Source organism: Phaseolus vulgaris, chromosome 5 (genome assembly GCF_000499845.2).
Source record: "Phaseolus vulgaris cultivar G19833 chromosome 5, P. vulgaris v2.0, whole genome shotgun sequence".
Lineage (NCBI taxonomy): Eukaryota > Viridiplantae > Streptophyta > Magnoliopsida > Fabales > Fabaceae > Phaseolus > Phaseolus vulgaris.
In genome coordinates, this window is record NC_023755.2 from 37,754,415 (window position 1) to 37,778,533 (window position 24,119).

General features: G+C 35.7%; 4 protein-coding genes across 4 annotated transcripts; all 4 read left to right on the forward strand.

The window, feature by feature from the left end:
• LOC137835741 (fasciclin-like arabinogalactan protein 12) lies at positions 1–1,400 on the forward strand. The gene has a single exon (XM_068644375.1). The coding sequence runs from the start codon at positions 274–276 to the stop codon at positions 1,090–1,092; it is 819 nt and encodes a 272-aa protein (XP_068500476.1). The 5' UTR covers positions 1–273; the 3' UTR covers positions 1,093–1,400.
• Positions 1,401–4,052: 2,652 nt separating this feature from the next.
• On the forward strand, positions 4,053–5,145 carry LOC137835742 (fasciclin-like arabinogalactan protein 11). Its single transcript, XM_068644377.1, has one exon. The coding sequence runs from the start codon at positions 4,138–4,140 to the stop codon at positions 4,996–4,998; it is 861 nt and encodes a 286-aa protein (XP_068500478.1). The 5' UTR covers positions 4,053–4,137; the 3' UTR covers positions 4,999–5,145.
• A 502-nt stretch (positions 5,146–5,647) lies between these two features.
• LOC137834533 (uncharacterized) lies at positions 5,648–6,331 on the forward strand. The gene is made up of 2 exons (XM_068642559.1): positions 5,648–6,035; positions 6,121–6,331. Exons 1-2 carry the CDS (start codon positions 5,701–5,703, stop codon positions 6,128–6,130), a joined length of 345 nt encoding a protein of 114 aa, XP_068498660.1. The 5' UTR covers positions 5,648–5,700; the 3' UTR covers positions 6,131–6,331.
• Positions 6,332–22,920: 16,589 nt separating this feature from the next.
• On the forward strand, positions 22,921–23,744 carry LOC137834534 (uncharacterized). The gene is made up of 2 exons (XM_068642560.1): positions 22,921–23,449; positions 23,535–23,744. Exons 1-2 carry the CDS (start codon positions 22,974–22,976, stop codon positions 23,542–23,544), a joined length of 486 nt encoding a protein of 161 aa, XP_068498661.1. The 5' UTR covers positions 22,921–22,973; the 3' UTR covers positions 23,545–23,744.
• The last annotated feature ends 375 nt before the right edge of the window (positions 23,745–24,119 follow it).

The window sequence follows — 24,119 nt, forward strand, 5'->3', positions numbered from 1 at the left end:
GCACTTGATTCTCTTACCTATTTCAGAACAATTTTCAACTTACAAGCCAACGCAAAGCAATCATGATCATCTTTTTTTGCCCCCACTTGAGATTCCACTGTTTTTCCTGCCTTCCCAAGCAAAATCCAAGTGGCTACTAGCCTACTACAGTGCTATTACCTCTCCATTGACACACACACACCACCTTTCAATAATCTCCAACTTCATACTCTAACAGCTAAGCTTTGCTAATTGCTAACCAAACATTCCACCTAATTTCAACTTCATATCCTTATGAAGCCCCCAATAAATTCCACACTCCTTCCCTCACTCCCACACCAAGGACCACTCTTCCATTCACCGATTCTCATAACACAAAAGATGGTGATGAAGAAACACCCTTTCCTCTCTCTCTCACTTTTCCTAATGGTTATGTGCTACACCACCACCATTTCAGCTCAAACCCCAGCACCATCACCATCCTCATCCCCCACAGATATCATCAGGATCCTCAAAAAAGCAGGAGGCTTCACCACTCTAATCCGTCTTCTCACCACAACACAGGTCTCAACCCAGATCAACGCCCAACTCCTCAACTCAAACAACGGCTTAACAGTGTTTGCACCAAACGACAATGCCTTCCAAAGCCTCAAACCTGGCTTCCTCAACTCCCTAAACGACCAGCAGAAGAACGAGCTCATCCAATTCCACGTGCTGCCCACGTTTGTTTCCATCTCAAACTTCGACACTCTGAGCAACCCCGTGAGAACACAGGCTGGTGATGACCCTGATAGGTTGGCATTGAACATCACAAGTTCGGGGAACCAGGTGAACATGACAACAGGTGTTGTTAACACCACAGTTGGTGGCAGTGTGTACTCTGATCACCAGCTTGCGATTTATCAAGTGGATAAGGTTCTTCTTCCGAGGGACTTCTTTATTCCTAAGCCTCCACCACCTGCTCCTGCACCTGCAAAGGCTAAGGCTTCTTCTGCAAAGAAATCTGCAGATGGTCCTGCTTCAGCTAACGACTCTGCTGCTATCAGTTTGAAACTCAAGAACGGAATGTGGGTGTCCCTTGCAGTTGCAGCAGCAGTAGTATTCTCATTGTGACCATGAATCAACCACGTTACTTGGGGTCCAATGTTGTTGTGCTTTGTTAATTTCCACCTGCTTTTTTGTGATTGGTTGGATTCAAGGGGAATCGTGAACTTTTTGTAGCACTTTTCAATCATTTTCTTCTTTTTCATTTTTTTTTTGTTTTTTTTTGTGGTGAAATATGTATTCGATTTTGAAGGTATATTTCTTCTTCTTTACTCGTTCTCGTCTCATGTTATAGGGATTTGTGTACTCTTGTAAGCTGCCAACAAAGATTTTTCCAAGTTTCAACAGAAAATGGAACATAAGTTTCTTTAGGTTAATTTATTCTTTGTGTATTTATGAACCTCCTACACCCATAGTGAATTTGTGTCGGACACACGTATTGGACACGATACTTTTAAAATACTCGTAGGATACTTATCATTAAATTGTGAAATTCAAAAAATATTGTTGGATTTCTAACAATTTTTGCATGATTCTTAACAATTTTTTAAAAAATATATTAATTTTCTAAAGACTCAAACTTATTGAATAAATTATTATTATGATTATAAAAATAAGGAATAAATCCTTTTGAACCGACCATAAAAAAAACATTTTTCTGCTAAAAAAACTAAAACATACTTGTACACATAAATCTTCATTTTTAATTTATATAATTAATAATTATATAATATACATCCGTGTCCCGTGTCTTACATTTTAGAAATTATACGTATCTTCGTATGTGTGTCCATGTTGTATTGGTGTCCATGTACGTCTGTGTTAAATAAATATATTTGTTTTCTTCTTTGGTGTTTTCAACCTACAAGAGATTATACATTTTACTCAATACAGAATCAGATATTAAACGTAAGTGTTTCAAATAAAGAAATTGAACTGAAAATGAGCAGAAAAACTAGTCCTTCTAGAGAATTTAATCCCGTAGAGTTTCTTTATCTTTTAAATATTCTCCATATACGAAGTGATCATGTTCAAATACTTAAGCACCAAGTATGACTGTCTCAATGAAAACTAGAATCATTACTGTTTTCCACTTTACAGAAAACTAACTCTTTCTGAAAAACATCACACTGTTGGGTTCTCTTATCACGAGTTAGGATATTTTCACAATCAATTTATTTCGTACAATCTCTCTACTATCAATTTAAATTTTAAATAGCATTTGTTTTAGTAATATGTTCATTAACTAACTTAAATGTAATATTTTATTATTAGAAAGGAGATATGAAGTTGTTAGTAAAACCATGATTAGAAAAGATAATTTTCCTATTACAACTACATTTTTTTGTCTCTGCATTTTCGATCCTTTTAGCAGAAAGGGGAGGTTAGGGGGAGGGGCTACTAATACTATTTTTGTTGGAAAGGAGAACAATGTTAACAAGTTTTCTAAGATAGTACACTATATTTATTAATCGTTCAAAAAAATCCTTAGTTTGAGAAAATATTCTCTGTTTTTTATAAATTGTAATTTATGTTTTGAATGTATATCTCCTTTTTCCTATTACGAATGATTTTTATAAGTGTATAAGATGTTTGACTGAAATTTGATTTTATACTTCAATCTCGTAATTGAAGTGGTGAGTAATCAAATATATACAATTAATCAATAAAATATTTCATTAAATATATACAATTTGTTAAGATAATATAGGTAGACACATGATTATTATTTTAATTTAAAAAATAATATATATATATATAATATTATATTTAAATTTTATTAAAAAAAATTAAGGTCTCATATTTAAAATTCAATGAATATTGAAACTTAAACAATGTATGCATTTCAGAAAGATAAAAAATATTATTAAATATTAAAAAATATTTATCGAATTTTGTGAATGTACATGTGTTATGAATTAAGGATTGATAGTAGTTTCTTTTTCACTTCCATGTTTTTCTTCTTGCACCCTGTACTTCAGAAAATACTCAAATTACCCTGTGACATTTTTCATCAAATATTTTTTCTTTAATTCCAGAATATGGAATTCAAAGACTTCTCAAATTATAAAATTTGAAAGTTAAAATTTTGTTTTCGGATTGTACAATATTTTAAATTGTACAATCCATAATACAAATTTGTATTTCAGATTATAAAATTTAGAATAAATAATTTTAAAAAATTTTAGAATATGAGACTAGAAAAAGAAATTGTGGGGATGCATAATTTTTTTTAAATGTGTGGATCAACTCGTGTCGTTCTGTACTTGACCCGTGTAGGTTGTGAGTTATGTAGAATGAATCTAAACGGATTAGGAGAGCCGGGAGAGCCGGTATCGTCCACTCTGCTATCCAAATGATACAGTTTCAAATGAATTTTAAGATTTTTTTTATGAATCATTGATTTTTGTGTGTATTTTTACTGAAGTGTATCTTCATGTCTTTCTAATGGCCGATCGTGTCAAATTAATCGCGTGCGTAATATTATAGAACAGTTATTTGTTACCAAGATGTATGAGGGCTCCACTGTAACCTCTATTTTTGTTTCCTTTCTTTCTTTGCACAATTTGATCAACAAAAGTGTTATGTGTCTTTCAGCAGCTCACCACATCTGAGTTTGATGTTTTATTCAGAGTTACATACTGCAATCTAATGCATCCACTAAGATTTGATAAAGGTTGGTGACAACATATTAAAGTAAAGATCCTTAGTGTCTTTGATACATCACACAATCCACAAAACAAACCACAATTACATTTATTTGTATCCCATGTAATTTATAGATCCTTCTCAAGCAAAATAAAACAAATAGAAAAGTGCTTCCTTGTTTCAATCCTCATTGACGCCCTACCTTAATCTCCTTCCAACAATGAATCCAACTCTTCTCACATCTTATTCACATATTCATCTCATATGATCCAACACCTTAATTATATCCCAACACAACAACACAACTCACAGTTAACCAAGCCATTTACCTGCTACTCCTTATCAACAATCCACACTATATAAACCCCCTCATTTCATCTCTCCAACACATCAACCAACCAACCAACCAAACACTCATCATTACAACCGCCAAACTAACACCCTCACAACCTTAGTTTCTCAAAAATGACAAAACACCCTCCTTTACCCATCTCATTTGCACTTCTGTTTTCCCTCTTGCATGCAACCGCTCTAACACCTCTATCTCCGACCACCGCGCCGGCCGCCGCCCCAACAAAACCCTTGACTCCCACCCTACCCCAGCCGCCTCCCACCGACAACACTCCCGGCGCTACCGACATAGCATCAGTCCTAAGACAAACGAACTCCTTCAACATCTTCCTCCGCCTCATGAAAACCACGCAACTGATCAACCAACTCAACTCCCAACTCATTACCATAAAATCCGGTGGCTTAACCATTCTCGCACCCGAAGACGGCGCCTTCTCGGAGCTCCCACCGGGCTTCCTCAACACGCTCTCCGACGGCCAGAAACTCAAGCTCGTCCAGTTCCACGTCCTCCCCGACTTCATCTCCAGCGCCAGCTTCGACACCCTCACCAACCCCGTACGAACCCTCGCCGGAAACAAGCCCGGGAAGGTGGAACTCGATGTCATAAGTTACGGCGGCAGCGTTAACATCTCCACGGGACAAGTTAACACCACCATCAATGGGATCGTATACATGGATAAGCATCTTGCTGTTTACAAGGTGGGTAAGGTGCTTCTTCCTTCCGAGTTTTTCGCTACTAAGAAGAAGACAATCGTTGCTGCACCAACTCTTGCGCCGGCGCCGGTTAATGAAACGGTGAAGACGCCTGAACCGGCAAAGGTGAAGCCGCCGTCCTCTGAGGAATCTTCGGCTTCGTCGACGCAGGTTGTTCCTACTGTGACCTCAGGAGGTATGAGAATTGGTGTAAGTGGAACGTGGGTGCTGCCCCTTGTTCTTGTTCTTGGTGTTGTCTTTGTGGAGTTTTTGGATATGTAGGAAGGTGATGTGTCTATATGCCAACAGATTCAAGAAGTTACTGCTATAACTATATTGTTACTCCACCTCTTTCTATCTCTTTATGTATTTGAATCTTTCTGAATTCATAACTGTTGAAATAAAATCATTATTGTTTATTCTACTTTCCTATTTCTAAAGGTTTGTCTTCTTACTAGCCAAAACAAAAGTTACACAATCAGATGTATATTTCATCATTTTAATAAATAAATTTAGCACTTGAAAATTGTTTCACTCTAAACACTTCAAAATTAACTTATTATTGAACTAGTCTAAAATAATAATTTGTTTAAAAATAAATAAATTATTCATAAAGCTTAAAACATTGATTTCAATTTAACACTTGAATAAACTTATATTAACTAAATACATAAGAAAAATTTAACGTCTAAAATATTCCCAGAGTGAAAAGAAACCGATATATTTGTACGTAACCATTCTCCTCCATAAGAACACAAAGTGTTGATCCTCAACAATGCGTTTTCTTTGGGTTATTGTGTGGTTGATGACCCAAAACCAATCGTTAAAGCGATCACCACGCACCATTAGTCTCGCAGACATATCAACCTATGTCTCATTACGCATATAAATACACCCTTCGGCAAATCAATTAAGCAAAATAAAAAAGAAATTAAGCAAAATAAAAAAGAATAAAACACAAGCTTTTCAAATAAATTCCTAAGAATGGAAAACATAAACATGAAGTTCGTTATTGTGGTGGTGTGCCTTGCCGTGTGCATTGGAGCGAGCTGGGCCGGTATTCATGATGGCGCCAAAGCCAATGAAGAGAAGGCCAAGAAAGCCGCCGCCGAGATAATCAAAGCTGCCAAGGATTCTGCCAAACACTCTGGCAAGCACTCTGCCAAGCACTCTGGCAAGCACTCTGCCAAGCAGTCTGCCGCGTCAAGTGACAAATCTGACAAGGTCGCCGAAGCACCCGCTGTTGATGCCCCTGCTCCCGGACCAGCCACCGAAGAGTCTGAGACTTTTGGCGAGTGGGCTTACGAGAAATTTACCGGGTAATATTCTCTCTCATGCTTTATAGTTTCGACATTCATCTGTGTTAATTTGCTTACTGATGAGAGTTTACAATTGTTGTGACAGTGGTAACTGAAATGGTGAAGACGCCTGAACCTGCAAAGGTGAAGCCGCCGTCCTCCTAGGATATGTAGGAAGGTGATGTGTCTGAATATGCCAACGGATTCAAGAACTAACAGTTATACTATATTGCTACACCACATCTTTCTATCTCTTTATGTATTTGAATCTTTACAAATTCATAACTGTTGAAATAAGACTACACTTGTTTATTCTAGTTTCTTATTCTAAGGTTTCTCTTCTTCTTACTAGCCAAAACAAAAGTTAACACAATTATTATAGATGTATATTTCATCATTTTAATAAATAAATTTAGCTGTTGAAAATTCTTTCACTCTCAACACTTCAAAATTAACTTATTATTCAACTAGTCTAAATAATAATTTCTTAAAAAATAATATAATAATAAATAAATTATTCACAAATCTTAAATTTTTTTTTTCAATTTAACACTTCAATAAACTTATATTAATTAAATACATAAGAAAAATTTAACGTCTAGAAAATTCCCAAAGTGAAAAATTGTTTCACACTTAACCGATTTTTCTTTTTCAATTTTAGATTAACCAGAGAAACTGATTTCTCACCATTAACTATAAAAGGTGATATGTCGATAAATAATATAAAAAGTTATTTGGGTAGTTATTTTATAAAAAAGGTGATTAACACTAAAAAAAAATATATTCACTTTCCATAACTCAAAATAATAATATTTTAATAATATTTATTTCATCAATTTAAAATTTTAATATATATTATTATCTATACCCATATATAAAAGAGATTCCTCCTCAAAATGATTGGTAACTGTTTTTGAACAGAGTTGGAACCAAAAGAACGATTAAAATCACTCCTTAAGTTCGTCGATTGGTCTGCACTTCACTCCTTTATCTCAGCTGAACTCTCACCTTTTCGCTCTTCCACTCCTCCTTCTTGCTCGCTTCGGTCTCAGATGGTGGCATACTTGATCCATTGGGATTTGTGTTAATTTATATGATTATTGTGGGCTCATTGTGGTTAATGAGCCTAATAAAAGGAGATTAACAAATGTTGAGTTATTAATCAACCTTGCTAGTGATCATGTAAGTCAGACTGAACCGGATGCCGAGTCAAGATCTCGTCGTGCAGACCGTACCAGTAAAGTAACCACATTTTGGTGTGCACAACTTTTTTTTTTCCATTTTACCTATCTAATATATCTCATTATATTATTTTATATTTTAAAATTCAAAATTATCAGAAAAATTATTTGGTCATTTCGTCATTATTATTGTCATGGAGTAGTTTTGAATTTGATTCACAAAGCAATTTTGAATTTGATTTTTTGGATTTAAATAGAAATGGTGAAAGGAATACACAATGGTATCCTTTATCATTTGCAAGATCACTTCTTTTCAACCATTCAACCAATTTTTTTTTTTCCCTTCAAATCTCATTCTTCTCCCTTTATTCTATGTGTATCTCCCACCTATATATTTTAAAAAAGTAGATACACATAAGTTGTGTATCCACATTTTTTAATTTTATTATAAACTTGTGTGTATGTGCATTTTTAAATTTATTATAAACTTATATGTATCTGCAGATTTTAATTTTATCACAAACTTATGTGTATCTTGTACCTAATATATATTTAAAAAATGTAAATAAATAAATTTTGTATTTTTGAGTTTTATCACAAACTTATTTGTATTCATATTTTTTTTTATTTTACCATAAACTTATGTGTATCTTATTTTTCAATTTTATCATAAACTTATGTGTATCCACATTTTTTAATTATATCATAAATTTATGTACATTTTTAATTTTATCATAAGCTTGTGTATATATGCATTTTTTAATTTTATTATAAAATTATGTATATTTTTTTTTAATTTTATCATAAAATTATATATGTAATTTATATTAAAGAATGATACACTACTTTAGAAACAACTTTGAACGACGATTAAAAATAACATTTGAAGATGATTTTTTAACAGTTGTTAATGAAGATGTCATTATAAATTAATGACTTTTAACGACGATTATAAAACCATGAATGCTAGCTTAGTTTTAAAAAATTTTCTACTCTGGGATCGTCGGTAAAAGTAATTCTGAGGGACTTTTAAGGATGGTTCTATTTAAAACCATCGTTAAAAGTAACTTAGTGAAGTTTTTTTAAAGAAAATTTTGGTCCATAATTATCGTTAAAAGAGTTTTTTTTTTAGAAATTTTTCAGTATTGCTATATATGCTTTCATTTTGCATAATGTATTAATATTCCAGACAAAATCATACATTGTAACAAAATTTTGATTACATATAACATCTTAATTTAAATATAAAAGACTTATAATGTCATTCTAATTATTCATTTATTCTAAGGTGTTATACATGGTTACAAAATATTTTGATCATATTGTATTTACATACTCCAGTGCTTCTCAGTCTAGCGACCGTGGGTCATTGAAAACCTGTGACATTTGAAATATTTTTGAGTTAGTCCATAAATAATGAACACCAAATTTTAATGTCTTTGTGTATTGATGTATTACCTTATCCAAACCTCCATCAATTTCAGATTGCACAATAGTTGATAGCCACTTCATGACATAGTAACCACACTCATAATTTCTAGATTGCTTATTGCACTACTAGAAGTCAAAATAAATGTTATTAAATAAATCAATAACACACATTGAAGTGAGGGAATAAATATACATTATATAGTTTATAATTACTAACGACATTACGTTATGCAAACTATATGAATTCTCCCACCCCTCACAAACTTGTAACATGTGTGGGGAGGAAGCGAAAATAATGTCACATCTCTTTTGTATATGCAGGGTAGCTTGGTTGGCGTGGTCTAAATGCTATGAATGGGTGAGTATGACATCAACGGTTCATCATCAACCAAAAAAACACTTCACACAATTCAGGATGATTAAGGAAAGTGAAGTTGTCAATCAAATATGGTCTTGCATGTGAATAGCAAAAGTATGAGAACTGTGGAAGCAAAGTTATAAGAAGATTTTAGGAGTGGAAGAATAGATCATCATGAAATATTCACGATGACACAACTTAAGGTCTAGTCGTGGGTAACTGCGAAGGTAAAAGTAACATGTTTTTCTTATTTTGATTGGTGTCTTGAACCAGTAGGCTGTGTGAGGTCTACCGATAAGAGTAAAAGTTAGATGTGTGAATGGTTAAATAGAGGTAAGCTTGGAAGAGCTTGGTCTCTTTAGTTTGAGGAGTGAAGTTCAGGACTTTTGTGTGAGGTGGAGTGTTTGACTTTTTGTATAAGAGTTGAGGTATCCCTGAAATACCTTCATTATTTCTTCTTTTTTGGCTGATAAAAAAATCAGTTGTGTTGGAACAAAACCCACAACCATTATACTTGAAGCCTTTATCAACCATCATTTGTCGTGAAGGACCATAAATAAGTAAGAAAAACACTCCATAAATTGTTTGAAATATGTGACTTGCTTTCTAACAAGGTTTAATCCACTATCTGACAGGTTCATACCAATTTGAAAGTAGAACGAACTCAATTTGAAGCATAACTATTAAGTTAGAATGTCACAAAGACACCTTCCAAACAATGGTGCTAAGTCACGTAGTTATTTAGTGACTATAACCTACAAGCAAATAGGGGAAGGATGTAAATTATAGAATGTACAGGAGATGGAAAACATAGTCTATACAAGTATATCTATTAAGGAAGTAAAAAATTGTGGCATATTCATATTTTGGGCGTGGTAATGTAACTCGACAACTGGATGAAATTAAAGATCAAGATGATCACAAATAAGCATATTATTTACTACATCTTCTACGTAAAGGTAAGAGCAACATATACACAGTCCTATAGGCTATATGACTTTAAAATCTTAAAATTTTAAGATTTGCATGACTTCTTAGCTCATAACCAATGTGTTCATGCAGTAATCTTGCAATTGTAATTGATAGTAATCACATTACCTGGTACTATGTTGATAATGTGTGAAGGAGACACCTTGTTGATAAAAGCATAACCCACATTACACTTATTCTGCAAGAAAAGATAGGCATTAAGAAGAATTAAGTCATCCAGGGATGAAAAATCCCCCAATCTTAATAAAAAAAATATGTAGCCTGGTGATTCTCATCAATTGCAGCAAGCAACATCTTTGAGGTATACCTTAAAACCAATAAGAACAACCCAAAATCATCAAGAAATTCACCAATTACCATCCTTGTTAAATTCACTAATATTGTGCTGCTCCAGTGCAGTTTCTAAGGCTCCAACACCTGATGGATCAATTACAGTGGTCTGCTCATCAAAAAGGAATTTGTTACATATCAAAAACAAATCTATAATGATAATGGTTATGCATACCTAGGAAAAAGGTAAAATCTACCAAAAGTAACCCATTACAAGCATCAAATCAAATGTCCAACTTACCACCGTGTACCACAATGAATTACTTTTGCCCATAAACATTCAAGCCAAAGCTCACATATTATCACTTTGTGTTCTTACAACAAGGACCAAGAACACTTGAAATGGGTTAATCAAGACTAATCCTTCAATCTTGGGCTGAATACTATCTTGGGCCGGGTACTTCTCTCCTTGATGAAAACTCTTGGCTTCTCCTCTCGGATGAAAACTCTTGGCTTCTCCTCTCGGCTGGTGCTCTCGGCTTCTCCTCTCGGCTGGTGCTCTCGGCTTCTCCTCTCGGCTGGTGCTCTCGGCTTCTCCTCACGACAGGTGGGGGGTACCTGCAAGTCGCTCCGATGCCAAAGTCAGAAAAGGTTTAACGTTCATCAGATAAAATCACTCCTACCTTTTTCTTGTGCTGACCTCCTATTTATAGGGTTTCGTTGATGGGCCTTCTACAGTACTTTTGGACTTTCTTCTCACACCTTTTTATTACTTTTACACCCCCTTGTGCAAGTTCCTTATTTAAATTGGGCTTTATTATGATTTTTATTATCCTTTCAGGTTTCGGTTTAAACCTCTCGGTTTCAACCTTTTTCCCTTGTTTACTCAATGTTGTTCTCGGCCTAAACCTCTCGGTTTTAGCCTACCAGTACACTAGCCCCCGAGACAAAAATATTTTTATTTCAAGTTTAAAGAAATATTTGTGTCTTAATATAATATAATAATGTTTGACGTTTGATTTGATTTGATATGGAACGCTTTGATTTCTGCGCTTTATTTTGCTCAGTTTTCATGACTTGACAGGAACTTGCTATTTTGACCGTTAGATGACATATGTTTGAATGATGCCACATTGTTTATATCGTTTGAAATTCTAGGGTTTTGCCTGGGCTATAAATAGGTTTGCCATTGGGTTTTTTATGATTGTGTGAGCTTTGCTGCTGTTTAGAAGGAAGCATATTGTCAATCTTCGTTCAATTCTTGCGAAGGTAATGTCTCTTTCAAGTTCTTCTGCTACTGATGAATTTTCAAGCGCGGGTGGTGAATCAACTGGCCGAGTGGTTCGAGAAGAAGTTCCTCCTGAGTCAAAATCTTCTTCTGCTACTCCATCTTGTATGAATGATTCAAGTGGAGCTCCTGCTGTTGATGTTCCTCAAGAATTTGGATTTATCGTACCCCAGAAAAACCTTCGTCCTGGTTATCAATGGGTCAATCCTAAAGTCCGAGAGTATTTCTCGAAGTATCGTTCTGCTAACGAACTTCGGAGTTTTCTTTCCCGTTCTCAAATTTATTATTCTGATATTGAAAATGATATCATTTCATTTCGGCGTGTTGGTGATGTTGATAATGTGTGTCATGGCCGAGAAGGTGATAGCTATGAATTTTTTTTTATTTTTATGCTTGCTTTTTCAGAGATCTTCATATTCGATTGCCTTTGAACAATTTTCAAATGGGTGTTCTTAATTTTCTTAATGTTGCTCCTACTCAGCTTCATCCTAATGGTTGGGCTGCGATGCAAGCATTCAGTATTTTGTGTAAATTATTGTCACTTTCTCCTAGTCCTTCTGCGTTTCTATACTATTATAGTTCTCGGCCTGGTAAACGGCCAGGGTGGCTATCCCTTATTAGCAAGTCCAATGTGTGTTTTCTTAAGCCTTTTACGTCGTCGTATAAGGATTTTAAAGGAAGTTTTTTCAGAATTCTAATAGAGCCACTAGGAAGAGAATATTTCTTTAATGGAAATTCTCCAAAATTTCCTCTGTATTGGACGAAAGATCCTGTGAAGTTTAACTCAATATCCTTTCATTCGATGGGTGTGGCCGATCGTCATGTTATTGAAGTTTTTAGTCATTTCTCGTATCAAGTTCCCACTCGTGCTTTGCTTCAGTTGTATACTTCATCACATCCTCGAGAAGATCTTACTGGTACGTGGTTATTCCGCATTTTCTTGCTTTTTAGGATAAGTTTTTTAACTTCGCTAAATTTTTTATTGATTTTCAGCTCTGATGGCAAGTACTAATCCGAAAGCTCGATCTTACTTTTCGAAACTGCTTAACAAAGTGGGTGATGTTACTCCCCGACGCGAAAATGTGGTAAATCCTGTTGTGGAAGTAGAAAACGTGGAGCCAGTTGCTAATGTTGACGTGGTGGAACCGACAAGTAATGTTGATGTTGCTGGTCCTTCGAAGAAATCAAAGAAACGGGATAGGAGCAGCAAGAAGTCACATTCATCTTCTCGGCGCCATCGCCATAGTGGAAATGTTTCATGTGAACCTCTTCCCGAAACGATTTTTAGTGCTACGAATAAATATGCAAAATTCGTTCAAACATCTTTTAGTGAATCAACTTACAATATGCTGAAAAATATGGATGCTGCTTCATTAGCGGATTCTGTTATTGAATTATCAAGTAGAAATCTTTTGATTGGAAAAATGATGAAAGAGAAGAATGGAAACTGCGTGTCGTTGTCCGAATTTGAGAAGCTAAAGAATGATCTTGCTGAGTATAAGGATAGAATGAACTCTTTATCATTAGAGTTAGAGAAGGTGGTAGAACAGAAAGAACAACAAGAAATCGAAAATGAAGGTCTTGGAAAAGAAATTTCTGATTTGAAGAATGAAAACCTGAAATGTATTACGGAGAATGCTCAATTGTGCAAGGAGAATCAACTTTTGACCGAGAAGGTATCGGCGCTATCTTCTGCTAATGAATCTGACAAGAACACCATCAAACTTATGGATGAGGAGATTAATCAGCTAAAGACCAATGTTTTTGAAGCCGAAAGTTTTATATTTGAACAACACAAACTTGGCTTTGAGAAGGCTCTTCAACAAGCAAAATACTTTTATAAAATTCCTATTGATGAAGGTAATTTTGATGTTAAGAAGGACTTTTATAATGGTGAGCTAGTTCCTACTAATGAGATTCCAGATAATGATGCTGAAGATATTAATATTGAAAATTAGGTATAGGGTTTTAAGGTTTAGTTTGTCGGATACTTCTCGGTTACTTGTGGAGAAGTATAATTGTTTTGGAATGCTAAGCTTTGTTGGATATTTGCATTCGTGATGTAATTCCTTTTTTTTGGGAACTTTTGTTAATATAAATGTTTAAGCTTTTGTGGTTATCATCGTAATTTTATCCTGTTATGTTCTGATAATTTTGTTATAATCGTTGAGGCTTGCTAATTTTCAGTTCTTTTGTTGAAAGCGTTAGAAATGTTAGAATTATTGGAGTTTACCTCTCGGTTTCTATTATTAGTTTAAAGACGACATTTTGTTGGAGCATGAAGATATTAACTGTTATGACTTGGACCTTTCGGTGTTTTTTTTTTTATTTGTCAAAAAATTGTGAAGTATAAAATTATTAATAAAAAACCTTTAATTTATTAAGGTTGATTCGTAATTGATATATTATTGACTGGAATATGCAACTGTCGGTTTAGTAATGTAAGTTGTACGAGTGACTTTCGGTTTTTGGAATTGTGTTTTAGCTCTGATCTTTCGGTTTTCGTTTGAGATAAAATGTTTAAGATTGACAAATTTTAAAGGAAGATTCTGATAGCAGGGTTTTTCAAAAAACGAAAGCTAATTCTGATCTTTCGGTTTTCGTGTGTTTTGAAGGTTTTCAAGAATGAGCATTATATTTGTTTGTTCGGGAGGGATTTCACCTGAAATGAAAGCATCCAAGCCCGAAAAAGCTATGTAAATCGATTCTCGGGTGGGATTTCACCTGGAATGAAAGCATCCAAACCCAAAAAAAAACTATGTAAATCTATTCTCGGGTGGGATTTCACCTGAAGTGAAAGCATCCAAAGCCGAGAGTTTATGTAAATCTATTTTCGGGTGGGATTTCACCTGAAGTGAAAGCATCCAAACCCAAAAAAAAAACTATGTAAATCTATTCTCGGGTGGGATTTCACCTGAAGTGAAAGCATCCAAAGCCGAGAGTTTATGTAAATCTATTTTCGGGTGGGATTTCACCTGAAGTGAAAGCATCCAAGGCCGAGAGACGAAGAATGTATATGTACATAATGGAAGATAACAAAACGGATTGTTTCTTGAGAATTCCTCTTCATTATATGATAAGTAATTTACATCTATTCTAACTGAAATAAAATTTTAGATGACTTGCATTCCAGGTTCTCGGTATCATTTTCTCTTCCAAAGTTTCTAACCTATAAGCTCCATTTTGTAAGTTTTCTAGCACTCTAAAAGGTCCTTCACAATTGGATGCCAATTTTCCATGTCGTGGATCCTTTCGAGCATCAGTTCGCATTCTCCACACCAGATCTCCTTCTTTAAAAGCCCTAAATCTGAATTTTGCATTAAATCTCTTCATTGCTCTTCGTTTGACTGCCGTCTCTTTTATTTTTGCTTTTTCTCTAAGTTCTTCAATAAGATCAAGATCGGTTCTCAAACACTCATTGTTGATATTCCAGTCTTCCATTTGTCTTCTTAATGTGGGTTCATTAACTTCTACTGGTAACATTGCGTCTGTTCCATAAGTGAGATTGAACGGTGTTTCTCCAGTTGATGTTTGCGGTGTGCAACGATATGCCCATAAAATCTCCGGTAATTTCTCTGCCCATAATCCTTTAGCAGTCCCCAACCTCTTTTTTAATTGTCCAAGAATAACCTTGTTTGCGGCTTCAGCTTGTCCATTCGTTTGTGGATGTTCGACCGAAGTGGTTGTGGGCTTGATTCCCAAATCTGCATAAAATTCCATAAGTTTTTTGTCAATGAATTGTCGGCCATTGTCACTTACAATAGTATGTGGGATTCCGAATCGACATATTATATTTTTCCATATAAACGTTTGGACTTGCTGTGCCGTTATCTTTGTCAATGCTTCTGCTTCTATCCATTTTGTAAAGTAGTCTACAGCTACTATCATGAATTTTGTTTGGCCTTGTCCAAGTGGGAATGGGCCAAGTATATCAATTCCCCATTTTGCAAATGGCCATGGAGATATGATTTCTTGCAACTCCTGCGCTGGGATATGATTTAAGCTCCCAAACTCTTGGCATTTTCTACATGTTTTGACATAAATTTCACAGTCCTCTCGGATTGTTGGCCAATAATAACCAGCTCTACAAACCTTTGTTGCCATTGTTCGAGCTCCACAATGCAGTCCACAAATTCCTTCATGAAGTTCTTTGACCACATATTCTGCTTGTTCTTTGGTCAAACATTTTAACAAGGGCGTAGAGTATCCCCTTTTATATAGCTCATCACCGATTAGAATGAAATTAGCGACTTTCTTTGCTATTTTGACATTCGGCTGAACACCTTGCTCCTGGGTCTTTATGATTTCGATGTATGTGTTTATCCAGTCATCTTTGGCTGTTACAATATTGAAGCATTCGTCGAGACTAACTGTCGGATGACTGAGGGTTTGTTGTATGATGGAATTGTGTTGCACTTGTCTTTGTTGGCTTGCTAACTTAGACAATGAATCTGCTTTCATATTTAATTCTCTTGGAATGTATTTCATCTCGGCCTTGTTAAAACATTGCATAATATTTAAGACTTTATGATAATATTTCATTAACAAAGGGTCTTTTACCTGATACTCCCCGTGCACTTGTCCCACCGACAACTGTGAATCCGTTTTGCAAAGGACATTTTCCACTCCCATGTCTCTGGCTAATAACAATCCTGCAACAAGAGCTTCATATTCGGCCTGATTGTTGGATGTTTTGAACTCGAATTTGAGCGCCATTTCGACTTGGAAGTTATCGGGTCCTTCAAGTACTATTCCTGCTCCGCTTCCTCTTTTGCTTGACGCGCCATCTACATACAAAGTCCACTGGTCCTGTTGTGCTGATGTTGGCATCTGAATGATAAAATCTGCAAGAGATTGGGCTTTGATTGGTCCTCTTGGTTCGTATTTGATTCCATATTCCGAAAGCTCCATTGACCATGTCACCATTCGACCTGCAAGCTCTGGTTTTTTTAAAATTTTAGATATTGGAAAATCTGTTCTCACTATTACCTGATGATTCTGAAAGTATGGTCGAAGGCGTCTTGCAGCATACACTAATGTTAGGGCAACTCTCTCAACTTTGGGATATCTGGTTTCGGCATTTTGTAGGGTTCTACTCACAAAATATATCGGTTTCTGCTCTGGGTTTTCTTGGATTAAAGCGGCTCCTATTGCTTCATTTGAAGTAGCTAAGTAGACTATGATGGGTTGATTGGGTACAGGTTTTACTAAAATTGGAGGTTCAGCCACCATGCTCTTTATTTGAGATAAAGCTTGCTCACATTGTTCACTCCACACAAAATTTTCAGATTTTTTCAACAAGTTTATAATCGGTTTAGTTTTCTTAGCCAATATTGGCAGAAATCTTGATAGTGAATTCAACTTCCCTACTAGCCTTTGCACTTCTTTTAGGTTTTTTGGTCTTCCCATCTGCATGATTGCCTCACATTTGTCAGGATTAGCTTCAATTCCTCTGTTTGTCAACATAAATCCCAAAAATTTTCCTCCTCTGACGCCGAAAATGCATTTTTCTGGATTAAGTCGAATATTGTATTTCCTTATTTGAGCAAACACTTCTTCAAGGTCTTCCAGGTGTTTCTGTATCTCATTTGATTTAACAACCATGTCATCAACATACACTTCTAGGTTCTTTCCAATCTGTTCTTTAAACACTTTGTCCATCAATCTTTGGTATGTTGCCCCAGCATTCTTCAAGCCGAAAGGCATGACTTTATAACAATAATTTGCAACATCAGTGGTGAAAGCTGTTTTCGGGATATCAGGTGCATACATCTGTATTTGATTATACCCCGAATAAGCATCAAGGAAACTCATCATCTCTTGGCCAGATGCCCCATCAACTAGTCGGTCTATGTTAGGTAATGGATATGTGTCTTTCGGACAAGCTTTGTTCAAATCGGTGTAATCTGTACACATTCTCCATTGTCCACTTGGTTTTTTGACGAGTACCACATTAGACAACCACGTGGTATACTTAGCTTCTCGGATAAAACCAGCTTGTATTAACTTTTGAGTTTCTTCAATTGCTGCTTGTCGTCGTTCTTCTCCTAACTTTCTTCGTTTTTGAGATACTGGCTTTGCTTCACGGCAAACAGATAATTTGTGACACATTACCTCTGGATCAATTCCAGGGATATCAGACGGCCGCCAGGCAAATAAATCCTTATTACTACGCAACAGTGTGATAAGTTTGCTAAGCAATTCATCAGGCATACTTCCACTTACATAAGTGCATTGTCTGTCGTCTTGGCCTAACAGTACTGCCGTCGTTTCTTCTTTCGGTTCCAGCCTTTCCTCATTCAATCTGGGATCCAAGTCCACCATGGCTACTATTTTTTCAGCCTCTTTATCCACCTTCAAATTCATTTTTAAACCTGCTGCATAACATTCTCGAGCATCTCTTTGATTGACATAAACTGTAGCTATCTCTCCTTTTTCTGTTGGGAATTTCATGGCCAAATGTGGTGTTGACACGATTGCTCCTAACTTATTTAAGGAAGATCGTCCTAGCAACACATTGTATGAGGTGGATGCATCCACCACCAGATATCGGATTTTAATTTTTCTAACTTTGCTACCTCTTCCAAATGTTGTCACCAAATCAACATATCCCTTTTTGTTAACTCTTTCGCCTGAAAAGCCAATGATTTGCTCTCGAAAAGGCACTATGTCTTCTTCTCTCAAATGTAACCTTTTGAACGTATCCCAGAACAAGATATCGACCGAACTCCCTTGATCAACCAGGGTCTTCATGACAGCATATTCGGCTATTTCAACCGTGATTACCATAGGATCATCATGATCTGGATCAATTTCTTGGAAGTCTTCGTCTGTGAAAAGCATTGGTGGTAAAGTTCTTCTTTTGAAAACATGATTAACAGACCTGATATTTCTCCAATGTTGCTTTCGTGCAGATGAGGATTCCTTCCCAGAAAAACCTCCTGAGATCGTATTTATAAACCCCCTAACCGATCTTCCCAAACTTCGCTCTCTGCTTCGTCTTACTGATTGAGTGTTTTGATAGATTCTATCTCTTCTTTCGTCTGGCCTTCCAACCCTTCTTTCGTCTCTTTTTTCCACTTGTTTTTCTCTCCTTTCCAACCTTTCAACCCTTCTTTCACCAAGCTCTCGCCCCCTCGTATCTCTCTCTGGACTCAACCATACTCTTGGATTTCCCCTTTGAACAAAACGTTTTAACTGTCCGGCATGAATCAACTCTTCTATTTTATCTTTCAACCCAATACATTCTTCTGTATGATGACCATGATTTTTATGATATTCACAATGTTTGGTGCGGTCTGCCCTTTCTGGTGTTCTTGCTTTTCTTGGTGATGGTATTATTTCGACTGCCATGGCTTCCTGTAAAATTCTTGCTCTGTTCGTATTTAGAGGTGTGTATTGCTGGAACTTTCGAGCTCTGAATTCTTCTCGGGCTCTTCTTGCAACAGGCGGGTGTTCTCTTTCTGTCACCCTCTTCTCGCCTCCATCAACCCTTACTTGGTTTCGAAACTCCCTTAATTCTTCCATTTGCATAAATTTTGATGCCCGTTGCCTTAGTTCATCCAGATTGATCGCAGGTTTCTTGCAAAGACTATCGGCAAATGGTCCCGGTTTTAATGCCGTTATCATATGATGCATGGTGACCTCTGGACTAAGATTTCGGATTCCCAAAGCAACCTTTCCAAAACGTTCCATGAACATTCTTAAAGACTCTCCTTTCTCTTGTCTTATGTTCACTAAGGCGATTGACGTTAAATGATGGGGACGACTAGTTGCAAATTGAGCACCGAACTTTTCTATCAACGTATCAAAACAATCTATACTCAAAGGTGGGAGGCGTGTAAACCAGCTCAATGCTGCCCCTTTCAGAGTTGTAGGAAATACTCTGCACATAACAGCATCATTCCATGTATACAAGCTGATTTGAGTAGTATATATTGCAATATGCTCATCAGGATCCGTACTTCCATCATATTTGTCAATGGTTAAGTTCTTCCAATTGTCAGGCAACGGAGTATCGACTATAACATCATAAAACGGATGTTTTCTGGAAGATGTTCCTGCACAAACCCCAGAGTTTTCAAGCCATCTTCTTCTGGTTTGAGAATTTTCATTATATATCCTCTCGTTCACTTGTATCCCCGGTTGGACAGTTTCGAAAGATGAATTCAAAACCGTTTCCTCTTGTAACTTTCTCCTCATGTGTGCGTTTTCGGCTCTTAACATACTCAATTCTTCTTCATTATTCTTTTTTAACATCTCGAATTCTTTTTGTAATTGGACCAACATTGCCATTGGCATGTTAACATTGTCTTCCCGATCTCCACCTTGTTCTCCTCCTTGACTCATCTTGTCTTTAACCCTTCTCAATTGACCCTCGGCCCCACGGTGGGCGCCAAAATGTTCTTACAACAAGGACCAAGAACACTTGAAATAGGTTAATCAAGACTAATCCTTCAATCTTGGGCTGAATACTATCTTGGGCCGGGTACTTCTCTCCTTGATGAAAACTCTTGGCTTCTCCTCTCGGATGAAAACTCTTGGCTTCTCCTCTCGGCTGGTGCTCTCGGCTTCTCCTCACGACAGGTGGGGGGTACCTGCAAGTCGCTCCGATGCCAAAGTCAGAAAAGGTTTAACGTTCATCAGATAAAATCACTCCTACCTTTTTCTTGTGCTGACCTCCTATTTATAGGGTTTCGTTGATGGGCCTTCTACAGTACTTTTGGACTTTCTTCTCACACCTTTTTATTACTTTTACACCCCCTTGTGCAAGTTCCTTATTTAAATTGGGCTTTATTATGATTTTTATTATCCTTTCAGGTTTCGGTTTAAACCTCTCGGTTTCAACCTTTTTCCCTTGTTTACTCAATGTTGTTCTCGGCCTAAACCTCTCGGTTTTAGCCTACCAGTACACTTTGGAACCTAAAAAATATGAACTTTTTGCTTCAAACCTTAAAATAATTACTAGCATTGTTGTTGCTCCCATCATAGTTTATCACATACCCAGAAAAGAAAAGAGTAAAATCCAATATTTATTGAAATAAAAACGCAAACAAGTTGTGAAGACTGAAACACATTACTCCTTAAGAACTAGTGCAAATTAATACAAATTAAACAAAGCATTTCAAACTGTCTTGTTCCGAATCGGGTAGGTATTTGACCGAGCTCACTAAGGGTCCATCAGGAGGAAGTGACGACGTGAGAACTTGGCATAGGCCACGACCGAATGAACAGGCCCAAAAACACGACCTGTTTTGGGCCTTGGCCCAGTATCGCGCGACGCCAGCAAAGAACGAATCTCACTAAAGGAAAGTATAACGTTTGTCCTGCAAACACGTATTCCCGATAGTGTAATAAATATAAATGCTCATATCCCCGATAACGTAATAAATATTATCATCAATATCCCTGATTATGCCGATTAACTATTCTGATTTACATACTTTATATCCAAATTTTATAGAGTGTTACTGAGAAATGACACATTAATGCCGGGAAAGATCCAGGTCTGAAATCCAAACCCGTGGACGCTTATAAATAGACGATCACCCACAAGGAGTATCTTAATTTGCATCTTTGCAGTATATTTTATCATACACCTTATATTGAGTGCTCTCACTGACTTGAACATCGGAGTGCAATCACTGGTGAAACCCTCCTCATCACCCAGGAGATCGGTCTGTTGAAGCCTAGAGGCCATTCACCAAGCGTCTCATCCATTAGGCAATCGAACAATAAAAGAAAATCCGAAAAAAGTTCATCCTTACTCCGACCAACGTCGAGCCGGCGAGAACAGAAACCAATGAAGCATTGGCTCCAATTTTATTCTGATACCTCCTGCAGCTTTTGGTCTAACAACAATTATTTTTGGCCAGCCAGGAGGAGGAGCAAGTTGAAACCCCACACCACTCTCAGTTTCAATCTTCACCTCAAGAGGAGCAGGAGCATCGTCAACAACAAAAACAGTGAGTGACCAAGATTATATCAGAAAGAAGCTAAATCAAAAGTTTAGACAATGTAAAATTAAAACAACAGAAACCTAACACAATACTTTAAAATACAACATTAGGAACTCAAAGATTATTCACAATGCATTCACGTATGATGGAACAAAAAAACGAAACCAAACACATTCCATTATTCCTAAAACAGAATCAAAGAAAATCACTAAGCCCCTACCTCCTCAGCAGTGAACGATTGTCTTAAATACCTCTAATTACTTATTTCAAATAATTTTATGTTTTTTTTTACATTAAATAAAATAGTGTAAACTAACATTATACGTCATGGCGACGCTAACACAAATATAATTTATTTATGTAAGCTAAACCTCCATTTAATTATATGATACTTAATTTAATTTTCAAATTTTAAAAATATTGTAGTGTGGAATAAACTTTCTTTTATTGTTCACTTCTATACACCCATAACGATCGTCCTTTATGTGGATGCTATTTTAACATTTGACTCTTTTTTTCTTATATTTTTTAACGTGAATTTAATGTTTTTATGATCAACGCTACTTTTAATATTTATTTTCGTTTTTCTGGTGTTGATTTAGTGGAAGTTAGTCAATTTCCTTTTTCTTTTAGCTTTTCTTATAGTGTATTATTAAAGGTTATAATAACTTTTATTAATTAAATTTCTAGTAAAATTAAATTTTTTTAGTGAAGTATTTTATAAAATGTATAAAAAATATTTTAATATCAAATTTTGAAATTTAATATAATTTTTAGAAAACTATCAAATCTTATAATTGTTTATATAAATACTTGTATCTTAACAAACATGAGTATATGAGTATCTGAGAGGTGACAATGTAAAATTGAAACAAATTAAAGATAAAAAAAAAAGAAATGTATCCTAAAAATGTTTTAGAAGCACGTCATTTCTAACTTCAGTTTTACATATACTATCATGTACGTTATATACATATAACACTATATAATTATAAAATATTAAACTTCAAGTACATAGCCTTTTAACTCTTTAAATTTAAAAAATTATGTTAGTAATTTGACAATAATTTTTTTATATTTCTTATATATGGACTTAGTGTTTTCATTTTAACTTATGAGTTTAGTTTTATGACTGATCTTAAAGTTAATCAAATTATAAGTATTATAAATTTGATTTGGAATAAATAACAAAAATATTGATCAGATTATGTTTTTTAAGGAGTAAAGATATTTGTACATAACAATTCTCCTCCATAAGAACACAAAGTGTTGAATGCGTTTTCTTTGGGTTATTGTGTGGTTGATGACCCAAAACCAACCGTTAAAGCGATCACCACGCACCATTAGTCTCGCAAACATATCAACTTATGCCTCATTACGCATATAAATACACCCTTTAGCAAATCAATTAAGCAAAATAAAAAAGAAATTAAGCAAAATAAAAAAGAATAAAACACAAGCTTTTCAAATAAATTCCTAAGAATGGAAAACATAAACATGAAGTTCGTTATTGTGGTGGTGTGCCTTGCCGTGTGCATTGGAGCGAGCTGGGGCGATAGTCATGATAGCGCCAAAGCCAATGAAGAGAAGGCCAAGAAAGTCGCCACCGAGACGGTCAAAGCTGCCAAGGACGCCAAGGACTCTGCCAAGGACTCTGCCAAACACTCTGCCAAGGACTCTGCCAAGGACTCTGCCAAACACTCTGCCAAGGACTCTGCCAAGGACTCTGCCAAACACTCTACCAAGGACTCTGCCAAGGACTCTGCCAAACACTCTGCCAAGGACTCTGCCAAACACTCTGACAAGCACTCTGGCAAGCACTCTGCCAAGCACTCTGCCGCGTCAAGTGACAAATCTGACAAGGACGCCGACGCACCCGCTGCTGATGCCGCTGCTCCCGGACCTGCCACCGAAGAGTCTGAGACTTTTGGCGAGTGGGCTTACGAGAAATTTGCCGGGTAATCTTCTCTCTCATGCTTTATAGTTTCGACATTCATCTGTGTTTATTTGCTTACTGATGAGAGTTTACAATTGTTGTGACAGTGGTAACTGAATGGTGAAGACATCTGAACCTGCAAAGGTGAAGCTGCCGTCCTCCGAGAATATGTAGGAAAGTGATGTGTCTGAATATGCCAACCGATTCAAGAACTAACTGCTATACTATATTGCTACACCACATCTTTCTATCTCTTTGCGTATTTGAATCTTTACAAATTCAAAACGGTTGAAATAAAACCAATGTTGTTTATTCTAGTTTCTTATTTCTAAGGTTTGTATTCTTCTTACTAGCCAAAACAAAAGTTAACACAGTTGTTATTATCAGATGTATATTTCATCATTTTAATAAATAAATTTAGCAGTTGAAAATTCTTTCACTCTCAACACTTCAAATTATCTTATTATTGAACTAGTCTAAAAGAATATTTTGTTCAAAAATAATATAAAAATAAATAAATTATTCACAAAGCTTAAAACATTTATTTCAATTTAACACTTGAATTGATTTATATTAATTAAATACATAAGAAAAATTTAACATTTCAAAAGTGAAAAAATTGTTTCACACATAACTGATTTTTTTTTTCAATTTTAGATTATTCAGAGAAACCAATTTCTCTTTTCCAATTT